Raw genomic sequence first — 11,074 nt, 5'->3', positions numbered from 1 at the left:
ATAGGTAGAATTCTATATTCCTCCAATATATAATGGCTCCCAAGGGAACCCAATTAAAAAGTATTGCCAAAATTAATTACATTTTAGATGCATTAGTTTTTCTGTCTCCAGAGAGGTTTCTGTTAGGTTTCCCTCAAAAACAAACTCTCCAATAATGGTATATATTCAAAAACACATAAAATGTGTCTTGCTTCTTTTGGAGAAAAGTTCCCTGGAAAACCAATATCACTAAGCAGTATCAGAAAAATCATGAAACACATGACATTTAAATTCCAAAACAAAATATTTTTGAAAGTATACTCATTAGATTTTTCTCATCCTCACAGATTGGGTATTTTATTGAGACATGTATGGTTTATAACAAAAGGAAATCTGAACAAAATCTTTAAATTTTAAATAGTGAGTGCACAAATGTGAATTAAGTTTATAAAATATAAAAATGAAGGAACACTTTTCTATCCAAAACATTGTGCTTCTCTTATTACACATAATCAGAAAAATATCTAAATTTAAACTATGACTTGGATTCATCAAGGACTATCATAAAATGAGTATGTTTCCTCTTAATCGACATTATTAATTTATCTTTATAAATCATAGAACTCTAACAATTACTCTCTTTGAAATGTGTCATAAAAGTATTTTGTTAATTTTTGCATTATTTTTTCTTCCTATAGCTTCCTAAATTTGTCACAGCTGAGCTCATAAATGTATCACACTTGTGTAGGAAGAAGTCAGGTAGCATTTTTTTTTAGTCAGACCTAATCTTGTATGACCACCTATAGTCATACCAGCTGCAGGATAACCCCATGTTATTCTCATCTGCACATTCCTAATACCTCACACTTTGATTCTGTTATTAAATTAGACTATCCTCATAGTATACTCCATTATTGCCAATCTGGTTTCTCTCTTTCTAGCACAGAACCCCCCCATTTGTGGGGGATATGTTCCAAGACCTCCAGTGGATGCCTGACACTATGAATAATACTGAACCCTATATAGACTGTTTTTTCCCATACATAGATACACACCTATGATAAAGTTTAATTTACAAATTAGGCACCGTAAGTCATCAATAACCTAAATAAAATAAAACAATTATAACAATGTACTGTTAAAAATATGTGAGTATGGTCTCTCTCTCTCAAAATATCTTATTGTATTATATTCACCCTTCTTTTCTGGATGAGGTGAAATAATAAAATGCTTACATGATGAGATGAAGTGAGGTGAAGATACCCATGAGATGTAGCATTAGGCTACTACTAACCTTTTTTTCTTTTTTTTAAGATTTTATTTATTTATTTGACAGAGAGAGAGAGTGCACAAGCAGGAGCAGAGGGAGAGGGAGAAGCAGACTTCCCGATGAGCAGGGAGCCAATATGGGGGCTTGATCTCAGGACCCCGGGATCATGACCCAAGCTGAAGGCAGATGCTTAACCGACTGAGCCACCCAGGTGCCCCTACTAATGACCTTCTGATGACAGGTCAGAAGGAGGGCCATATATATAGCTGGAAATTATCTAAACAGATTAAAATCTAAGTTTTTTAAAATAAAACAGATTAATTTTTCTCTACTAAACAAATTCTGATATAAGTTTGCAATTCTAATGAATTATTTTTTCACTTCTTGATAATGCATGCTTTATTGTTCTTTGTGCAGAATAAGAGCACTACAAATATATTTGAAATTATCAAGAGCTGACTTCCACTCTTATTTTTATCTACAGAGCTACAGAATCCAGTTTAGTCATGCCAAATAAGACATCAATTAGAGAATTCATTCTTCTGGGACTTACAGATGACCCAGAGTTACAAACTGTGATATTCTTTTTTATGTTGATCACCTACTTATTTAGTGTAAGTGGAAACATGACCATCATCATGTTAACACTAGCAAATGTTCGTTTGAAGACTCCCATGTATTTCTTCCTCAGGAATTTCTTTCTTAGAAATTTCATTCACAACAGTCTGTATTCCTAGATTTCTGATCAGCATTGCTACAGGAGACACAACCATTTCTTATAATGCTTGCATGACACAAGTGTTTTTTTTAATCCTTCTCGGATCAACAGTTTTTTCTTCTGGCTGTAATGTCCTATGATCGCTATGTGGCTATCTGCAAACCTCTACATTACACAACTATCATGAGTAACAAAGTCTGCAACTAGCTTGTAATCTGTTCCTGGCTGGCTGGGTTCCTTATTATCTTTCCCCCTGTGATGATGGGGCTCCAACTGGATTTCTGTGACTCCAATGTTATTGACCACTTTACTTGTGACTCTTCTCCTATGCTATTCATTGCTTGCACAAACACATTTCTAGAGCTCATGGCATTTTTGTTAGCAGAATTCACACTCACGGTAACTTTGGCCTTGGTGATTCTCTCTTATACACTCATCCTTAGAACAATTCTGAATATCCTTCTGCCCAGCAGAGGAAAAAGGCCTTTTCCACTTGTTCCTCCCATATCATTGTAGTTTCCATTTCTTGTGGGAGTTGCATTTTCATGTATGTAAAAACATCCGCGAAAGAAGGTGTGGCTTTGAGCAAAGGTGTAGCAGTACTTAATACCTCTGTTGCTCCCATGCTGAATCCCTTTATTTACACTTTAAGGAACCAGCAGGTGAAACAGGCCCTTAAGGACTTCACCAAAAAAAAATGTTATCAAACAAGCACTAATAATTATGAACTCTGTAGCTAAAATCACAAATAAACCATACATAAATACAAATTGTTGTTCTGGGTAGTAGGTATACACACAGATACAAAAGTTCCTGTCATTGCAGCACTTATTTCTAGTGAAGGGACACACACATTAAACAAGCAACATAATAGAAAAGTAAATTTCTTAGTACTTTAGTAAATGACGAATGCTGTGGGCAGAAAACTGAAATACTTCAAGGAAAGGAGAGGAGAATCCAAATTCAATAGAGTGGTCAATGGGCGTCTGGGTGTCTCAGGGGTTAAGAAATCGACTTTTGATTTCAGTTCAAGTCATGATCTTAGGGTCATGAAATCGAGCCCTGCATCAGGCTGCACGCAGGTGTGGAGCCTACTTAACATTATCTCTCCCCCTCTGCTCTTCCTACCTCCCCCCCCGCCCAATTGCACATAGGCTCTCTAAATAAATTAGTTAATGAATAAATGAATGAATGAATAAATAAATAAATAACAAGTGGTCAAAGATTTCAGTCATTTTAGAGCCCTTTTTTATTTCATTTTTCTTCATTCAAATGTATTTTTCTATATTCTCTACTTTTTGTCTTTTCTGTAGCTTTCCCAGGTCCATACAGTCATCTGTGTCACACATGTCAAACATAGGGAGACCATGAGATATGACTCTAAATAGACATTGTTTTTCCCTTTCAAAAGTAGCAAGATCTAGATAACCAATCCAAATTCTACTTGAAAAGAAATGATCAGAAATACAATGCACAGCAATCCACAGTTAATGGATGGAATGGAACCTAAATTCAGGGATTAGAAAACTGTGCTTTATGATTACTTCTAGCAATGAACTCTGTCTCCTGCCCACTCTTCTTCCCTTATGCTATTGAATCAGATATTCAAAATCTGCATAGGGAAAACATAGCTGATAAACAGTTATCTTCTACTGTGAAAATGATTTATTTCAAGCTGTCAGGTTACTTTTCCACCAAATCTGCTCCATCGGAAATATTTGTCTATGTCTTTTCAGATTATACAGCTCCGGTTAAACAACAAACTGGAATTTTGAGAGGCTGCAGCTGATGGGGAGGGTGATTTCTCCCATGAGTGCTATAAACTGAGATATTAGGAATGCCTGTTTTTACACCACATGCAGTGACCTTAATCAATTATTTGATATATCATATAATCAGAAAACAGAGGTGGGAAATCATAAAAACCAGTCCATGAAGTTACTGAAAATCAGTCCAGGATTTGTACACACCTATTTAACATGCCATAAAGATCAGAGAAAACAATTTTATTGGTACTCTGATAAATAAGGGGAGTTCAAAGACAAACACTTGCCTTTGCTGTTTTCGAACAATCATTCTAAGTCTCATGTTATTTAATTAGTAGGAAAAAAATATTGGAATTACATGAAATTCAGGATCCTGAAAAATAAAAAAAAATAAAAATTCAATATGTGGAAAAACAAAGAAAATAAAGATAAGGAACTTAATAAAAATAAACTGTAAGGTTGATACAAATTAAAATTACTAAAAAAAATCTTCTGCAATTCTAATATAAAAACGTGAAACAAACATAAATATTTTAAGATTGTAATACTCCAAGTATTGACAAAAGAGTAAAACTGTATACTTATATGATACTAATGCATTTATGGTACTATGAGCAATTATAAAAAAAAACCTCCTATTTTTAAATTGGTAGAATATAGTATTAATTAGCAAATATTCATAAAGCAACAGATAATCTGAAAATGTATTTTAACTATGGAGGGAATTGCTGAAAAAACATACAAAGTTCTAAGTGCTGTGCTTTCAAAAATTCCCAACATTTTATTAATATCGTTAGGTGCATGAACCTTAGATGAATAAGCCATTCATGTAAAGTGTGTGTGTGTGTGTGTGTGTACTTTATTAGTGTATGGCCAAGTTTACTTACCAGAGCACACAGTGGAAGGAACTGAAAACCTTAATAAATTGAATGACTAGGCTCGGTGCTTTATACATGTTTTTAGTTTTGATACCTAAAAACAGATTCTGTAGTTCTCTATTTCTGTAAAAGATTGGTATGGGGTATCACATAAAATGATTGAGAAGGGTTAAAAATAATTTTCTAACCTCAAGCAACCTCAAGTAACTATTAAAATGTTTAGAATAATAGAATTTTCCACGTAGAGGGGACTACAGATGTATTCTGCGAGGGTAGCAAATGAAAGAGACATGCCACTAACCTCCCTTTCCCATGGCTACAGCAAATCACTGCAAATAAGTTGCATAATTATTTCTCAAAGAGTGAGGATATGACTTCAGAATGCTTCTCAACTTGGTGCCAATACCATAAGAGTTGACCTATGGGATGAGATTTATTTGTACCCCTGATATAGTAAACTTTCTCACTTGTGAGATGAAAAAAGTGAAACCCAGAAAGGGAAGGGAATTCTCCAAGGTGACTCAGTGGATTGAAACAAATTGAGATCTACATCCCAATTCGGTTAACTTTCCATACACCATGCTGCCTACCTGCCTGTCCTTTCCTGGTCATGGTTCCTAAACTAATTTATGCTCTCCAAACAAAGCATGCATGCCAAAAACTAGGAGCACTTTATGGGAGCACATACAATATCAAACCCAGCAAGGAGATTCTTGGTATGTATATTCCCCCAAGTTGAGAAATCCCTCTCCCTATCACCATAAAATATTTTCTGACAGCCAATCCTCATCCTAAACTAATCACACACATCCTTTCTCTTGGGTCTCATCCTTGTTCTCAATCCCCTGATATGCACTCCTTGGCAGACATCCAGAAATGACTTTTGCTGAAAGTCTTCAGGCCCCTGACACTCCTGCTTACTGCTGCTTATACCTCAAGGTTTCCCAGATAAATCCTGGGGCTGCTTGAGGGTGCGCAGCCTGGGTTCCAAATACTTTGGTGCTTCCTCCCTCTCCCCTGTAGTACAGTTGTTTGTAGAGCTTCCCAGAGGAAAATGCAAAAGGGCCCCCTTTTCAAAACTGTGGTAAGAACACTTAACATGAGATCTACTCTCTTAAATTTTTAAATGTTTCCTCTTGTGGAAACAACTCTCAAAAGGTAATAGGACAACACGCTGAACTGTATATGTGTGTCTATGCCTTCTAATATTACTTATACTGGTAAAAAAAATTTTTCAAAGATTTTATTTATTTATTTTGAGAGAGAGAGAGAGAGAGCAGGGGAAGTGGTAGAGGGAGAGAATCTTCAAGCAGACTCCCTGCTGACTATGGAGCCTGACACGGGGCTCAATCCCATGACCCATGAGATTATGACTTGAGTGGAAGCCAAGAGTCCAACGCTCAATTGAATGAGCCACCCAGGCGCCCCCTGGGAAAATTTTAATTGCTCAGCAAAGAAGGATTCCTCATGGCATATCCATAAACTGAAACCATATTCAGCCATTAAAATTGACACTGGAAATGTTTATGCTAATATCAAATGGTTAACTATTGCTTAAAATAAGATTTCCTAATTAGGTATAAAATGCTTAAAATTATATATATCACCTGAAAACAACTCCTTTAAATTGAAAATATCCATGTTGTGATTTTTCTTAAATTATACTTGTCTCTACAATAATAATAAAGTCTCTAATAATTCAATTATTAACTAAATCTCTGTGAAGTACTATTATTGGTTATACAAAAGTAATTTAAATATCCTAGTTTTCGTTTACATAGTACGTTTTAACAAGAAGATACTATTTCAAAGAAGTTTTTTTTAGTGTTATATTTATTCACAGTGGAATGAACTGTGCCTAATTTGCTCATTAACAAAGAATAGCTTTGGTGCACGTTATATAATAAAATATATCTTGGGTTTTATACTAACATGTTGAAAATAACATAGAAGCATAAATGTGAAATTTGAGTTGCTTCTAATTTTATATGTAAACTAGTTATTTATTTATTTTTATTTTATTTTAAGTAAGCTCCACACCCAGCATGGACCCCAACAAAGGGCTTAAACTCACGACCCTGAGATCAAGACCTGAAATGATATCAAGAGTCGGACCCTTAACCAACTGAGCCACCCAGATGCCCCTATATGTAAACTACTTATTTAGCTCAACTAAAAGAAATATTCCCTAAGGAAATTTTAGTTGGAATGATATCTCAAAAGTCTTCAATAATTCTAAAATTATTTTTTAAGCAGTGGAACTAAGTGTTTTTTCCTCAATAGTCTCTACCAGTTTGCCTTTCATACTGTAAACTGATTCCCCACAGTGTTAAAGATGATAACATTTTTGTTATCAATGACAACAGGTCATAGGAATATGAACATTAGAAAATGTTGGGCTTTTTGTGAAGGTTCCCTCCTTCCCCAAATACCTGGTCATCATCCTGCTGGATAATTTCCTTAGACTTCTCCTGGGACACAGGTCCTATAATAAGCCAATTAAAATATACTCACCAAAGTTGATCTTGTGCATGATTCATCAGTACCCTATTACTATTTTCCCAGAAGTCATTAAGAATTTATCTCGAAGAATGTTTTCCAAATATTTCTGTAGCAAAACACATTAAAAGTGCTAGGTTTACTTTTTTCCTCAGGAAAATAAATGGAAATGGTCATCTGTGAAATATCAGAATAACTTATCAAAAAATAATTCTAGGCTGTTTTTCTTTTATGACTTTTATCTAAAGATTTGCTAGTAAGATGTCAGGTGGGATATTTCAGGATTCCAGATTTGGGACAATGGTGGGGAAAAACATGAGAAAATTATTCCTTTAAATATTTTGAGATGAAACATCAAGGTTTTTGTGAGGAAATATACAGCTTTGTGGGAAGACAGGGAAAAAAGGTATTTTTCCATGAAGCATTAGCCTACCACTTGTCTTTTGATTTAACATAATTAAGTACATCAGTTTGCATTCAATATTCCACACTAACCATCAATCTTTTGATAATATGTAAGTATTCTCAGTTTATATTTATCTGATGTTTCAGCTTCTATTCTATTCATTATATACCAGTGATTACCCTTTGGTGTGTTTCTGTATCTCAATATATATAATATACTACCTTATATATATATATTCAAGAGTGCAATAAATTGAAATGTAAAAGTATTTTAAATGGTAATTTTTACCAGTTAACTGAAATATGTGAAACATGGCATACTTTTCTTAATATTGATACATTTATACTTTAGAAAGACTTAATGGATATTCCTGGTGTGGGAGTCCAAGATAGTTCTAAATAATATATGTAAGGTGTTTGTATCTAATTTCTAGATATGAGTACTGCTGAACTTCATTAACAATATTTTGTGAACATATTTTTTGATGTTCAACTATTAACTAGATTTTTAAAAGTTATTTTATTATGAATCTTGAAATAATAAAGTGAAAATCACTAAGTTAAGTTTTCATATAGAGATACTTTTCTTTAAAATTTTAATTCTAATATAGTTAACATACATTGCCATATTATTTTCAGGTGTGCAATACAGTAATCCAACAATTCCATACATCAGCCAGTGCTCATCATAACAAGTGCACTCCTTAATCCCCATCACCTATTTCACCCATCTTCCCTTCCACCTCCCCTCTTGTAACCATCAGATTGTTCTCTATAGTTAAGAGTATGTTTCTTGGTTTAGAAAGACACTATTTTTTAAAGAATCAAGAATAAAGATAGGAATCCAAAGGCTCAATGTGTATCTGGAAATAGAATGTATAATGGCTTGAAAAAATATGGGTACTACTTATATAAACTATTGTTTAATACAAATAAAAGTCATAATGCAACATTAGAATGACTTGGTCTCTGAATTTTTACAATGAAAATAGCAATAAATCAACTAATAGAGGTAGTATTCACTACTTCCCCAAAAGAACACTCAGAATTTTCACTAGAAAGTGTTAATTAGGGTTGGGTTGATCACTAATTTCCGTCAGCAGTAGGAATTTTATGCTCAGAAAAGATGACATAAGAAAAACATAATGTCCTCTATATTTTAGGGGGGGGAAAAAAGTGAAGCATGAGAAGAGCTCATGTTCAATCAATACAGTTCCCATGTAACATTTGTAAAAATGGAGGCAGAGTATAAACATATAGCAAAGAATCAGAGGACATTATTCGAGTAATAAGACTGATATTAAACACAGAAGATATGCCCATAAGATATATAATAGAAGCGGGGGAAATGAGGAATGTAATTATAGAAGGAAAAAATTTTAAGCCCCAGGTACTTTTTGTGGAAATACAATCATTATTTTATTTTTTTAATTTTTTTACAATCTTATTTTTAAAAATAGGGGCAGATAGTTAGATTTGTCTGATTTATTATTGTCTGTATTAATTTTGTCAGTAAGATTTGTGAAAAATCAACCACCAGAAATGAAAAATAGAACATCAGTGACCAACTTCATCCTCCTGGGTCTGACTGATAATACAGAAATAAAGGTTGTAATTTCCTTCTTTCTATTTCTCACATATATACTGAGTGTTACTGGAAATCTCACCATCATCATTCTTACCTTGATGGATTCCCACCCGAAGACCCCTATGTATTTTTTCCTGAGGAATTTCTCCTTAGAAATTTCATTTACTTCTGTCTGTAATCCTAGATTTTTGATCAGCATCCTAACTGGAGACAAATCTATTTCCTACAATGCTTGTGCAGCTCAGCTGTTTTTCTTTATCTTTCTGGGCTCAACAGAGTTTTTTCTTCTGGCCTGTATGTCCTATGATCGTTACGTGGCTATCTGCAAGCCTCTACATTATACAAGCATCATGAGTAACGAGATCTGCTACCAGCTTGTAATCAGCTCTTGGCTGGCTGGTTTCTTGGTAATCTTCCCACCACTGGCCATGGGTCTGCAGCTGGATTTCTGTGACTCCAATGTCACTGACCACTTCACCTGTGATTCTGCTCCTTTACTGCAAATCTCTCGCACAGACACGAGTACTCTAGAGCTCATGAGCTTTGTTTTAGCTGTGCTTACTCTTAGGTCCACTTTGATGTTAGTAATCCTCTCCTACTCTTACATCTTTAGAACAATTCTGAAAATCCCTTCAGGTCAACAAAGAAAAAAGCCCTTCTCAACTTGTTCCTCCCATATGATAGTTGTCACTATCTCTTATGGAAGCTGCATCTTCATGTATGTGAAAACATCAGCAAAGAAAGGGGTTGCTTTGACAAAAGGTATAGCTATGCTCCATACCTCTGTTGCTCCTATGCTGAATCCATTTATTTACACTTTGAGGAACCAGCAGGTGAAACAAGCATTTAAGGATGTTGTAAGAAAGATACTTTTTTCAAAAACATTGATCTGACCATAATTTATAACAAAAATATTGTGAAAATTAAAAGCAGGAAATCTCACTGAAGTGGACTTGGGATGCTAGAAGAGGAAGCTGAAAGTGGGGAGCCATACCACTCAATGTCAATTACAGGAAGAACTGTCAATTACAGACCTCACCAGAAGAATGGAGGGCAGAAAAGAGTCATTAATTACAGGTCCCAACAGGGAAAGATGTACATTGCATCTCCTACAATAAATTAACTACCCCTGCAACTCAGCCAATAAGAAATCATCATCACCCTAAATTCTTGCTTTTCTCAAATGAACTTTTGTTCAAAACAACTTCTCCCAGCTTCTACCTTCTTCTCCATAAAATAACATTCTTCTTTTGGATTTGCCTATAGCATTCATGACCAGAACTGTAATTCTCTGTCATGCGTTATTCCCAAAAAAACTTATTTTTTTTCTGGTAAAATACCAACTGTTTTGTTTTTAAGGTTAACACTATACACACAACACTTTTACCAGAAAACCAATAAATAATTTGTTGTTTTATTTCTTCTCTCTCCTTACTTTTATCAATTCTCAGGAATACAATTATTTATGCTATTTTGGATTCAATGTTCTTATATTACAAGTTCTCCTCATATGAATTTAAGCACAAAATCATTATGGAATGATTTGTAGTATTTTTCCCATGATATAACACAAAGAAATGACTAAATCACTTCTTACATAAATGTATGTGCTTCATATATACTGTGTTGATATTTATCACTGCATAATCTATTCAAAAAGCATATGGCATTAGTATTTTTTAGTTATTAAATTATATACATATATGATATGTATATATGTATTGCATTTTGGGGGTTTTTTTAAGATTTTATTTTTTTTATTTATTCACTTGAGACAGAGAGAGAGCATGAGCAGGGGAGAGAGGCAGAAGCAGACTCCCCACTGAGCCGGGAGCCTGACACAGGGCTCGATCCCAGGACCTGGAGATCATCACCTGAGCCGAAGGCAGACATTTAACCATCTGAGCCACTCAGGCGCCCCTATGTGTGTGCGTGTGTGTGTGCTGTCTTAATGATTTTTTTTAAATGATC

At 34.5% G+C, this 11,074-nt stretch overlaps 1 protein-coding gene and 1 pseudogene across 1 annotated transcript; both read left to right on the top strand.

The window, feature by feature from the left end:
* The first annotated feature begins 1,755 nt into the window (after window positions 1-1,755).
* LOC110577425 lies at window positions 1,756-2,707 on the top strand (annotated as a pseudogene).
* A 6,350-nt stretch (window positions 2,708-9,057) lies between these two features.
* LOC110577485 (olfactory receptor 6C76) lies at window positions 9,058-9,996 on the top strand. Its single transcript, XM_021686815.1, has one exon. It carries the CDS (start codon window positions 9,058-9,060, stop codon window positions 9,994-9,996), a length of 939 nt encoding a protein of 312 aa, XP_021542490.1.
* Window positions 9,997-11,074: the final 1,078 nt, after the last annotated feature.

The sequence above is a fragment of the Neomonachus schauinslandi genome, chromosome 5 (genome assembly GCF_002201575.2).
Source record: "Neomonachus schauinslandi chromosome 5, ASM220157v2, whole genome shotgun sequence".
NCBI lineage: Eukaryota > Metazoa > Chordata > Mammalia > Carnivora > Phocidae > Neomonachus > Neomonachus schauinslandi.
Note: the sequence above shows the minus strand (reverse complement) of the source record. Positions and strands in the feature narration are given on the sequence as shown.